The 1286-nt window shown below is 50.9% G+C and overlaps 1 protein-coding gene across 1 annotated transcript; it reads right to left on the minus strand.

The window, feature by feature from the left end:
- Positions 1-114: 114 nt before the first annotated feature.
- LOC112969383 (olfactory receptor 14A16-like) lies at positions 115-1089 on the minus strand. The gene has a single exon (XM_026072647.1). It carries the CDS (start codon positions 1066-1068, stop codon positions 115-117), a length of 954 nt encoding a protein of 317 aa, XP_025928432.1. The 5' UTR covers positions 1069-1089.
- Positions 1090-1286: the final 197 nt, after the last annotated feature.

A 1286-nucleotide genomic window follows, 5' to 3' on the forward strand; every position in this document is an offset into this window, starting at 1 on the left:
CCAACCATTTGTGTACCAACAGGGTGACAAATAATAATAACAACAGAAATAGTAGTAATAATACAAATAAAGTGAACAAACAAAGCTCAGTCCTGGTAGAGGACACAGGGGGAGTCATTTGTGGAGAGCAATGTTACCAGTGCTGAAAAATGTCCATGAAATCACTTTCCTCAGGGCATCTTTGAGCTCCTTGTTCCTCATGCTGTAGATGAGGGGGTTCACTGTTGGAGGCACTACCGCATACAGAACAGCCACCAGCAGATCCAGAACTGGGGAGGAGATGGAGGGAGGTTTCAGGTAGGCAAACATGCCAGTGCTGACAAACAGGGAGACCACGGCCAGGTGAGGGAGGCACGTGGAAAAGGCTTTGTGCCGGCCCTGCTCAGAGGGCATCCTCAGCACAACAGTGAAGATCTGCACGTAGGACAGCACAATGAAAATGAAACACAGAAAAACTAAACAAAGAGTAACCACAAGAAGCCCAACTTCCCTGAGATAGGAGTCTGAGCAGGAGAGCTTGAGGATCTGGGGGATTTCACAGAAGAACTGGTCCACTGTGTTGCCTTGGCAGAGTGGTATTGAAAATGTGTTCCCAGTGTGCAAGAGAGCATTGAGAAAAGCACTGGACCAGGCAGCTGCTGCCATTTTGACACAAGCTCTGTTGCTCATGAGGGTCCCATAGTGCAGAGGTTTGCAGATGGCAACATAGCGGTCATAGGCCATGACTGCGAGAACAGAACACTCTCCTCCTAACAAGAGGACAACCAGGAACATCTGGGCAGCACATCCTGAGTAGGAAATGGCCCTTGTGTCCTTCAGGGAATTGGCCATGGATTTGGGGACAGTGGTGGAGATGGTGCCAAGGTCGAGGAGGGAAAGGTTGAGGAGGAAGAAGTACATGGGGGTGTGGAGGCGGTGGTCGCAGGCTACAGCTGTGATGATGAGGCCATTGCCCAGGAGGGCAGTCAGGTAGATGCCCAGGAAGAGCGAGAAGTGCAAGAGCTGCAGCTCCTGGGTGTCTGCAAATGCCAGGAGAAGGAACTCGTTGAGGGAGCTGCTGTTGGACATTTGCTCCCGTGGGCACAGGGTGACTGTCTGATGAAGAAAAGACATTGAGAAGTTAGGACAGACTTCTCTGAGCAAACATTTCTCATAACCTCCCTCAAACACACACATTACCTCTCCCCATCTCGGCAGCACTGTCATTGACCTCCATGACTTGAGCTCTGGTTTGTGCTGGCTGAGTTTGCTGTGAGGAGCAGCAGCCATTGCCTGTGGGCTCCAGA

The sequence above is a fragment of the Apteryx rowi genome, unplaced genomic scaffold (genome assembly GCF_003343035.1).
Source record: "Apteryx rowi isolate R43461 unplaced genomic scaffold, aptRow1 scaffold_3450, whole genome shotgun sequence".
Lineage (NCBI taxonomy): Eukaryota > Metazoa > Chordata > Aves > Apterygiformes > Apterygidae > Apteryx > Apteryx rowi.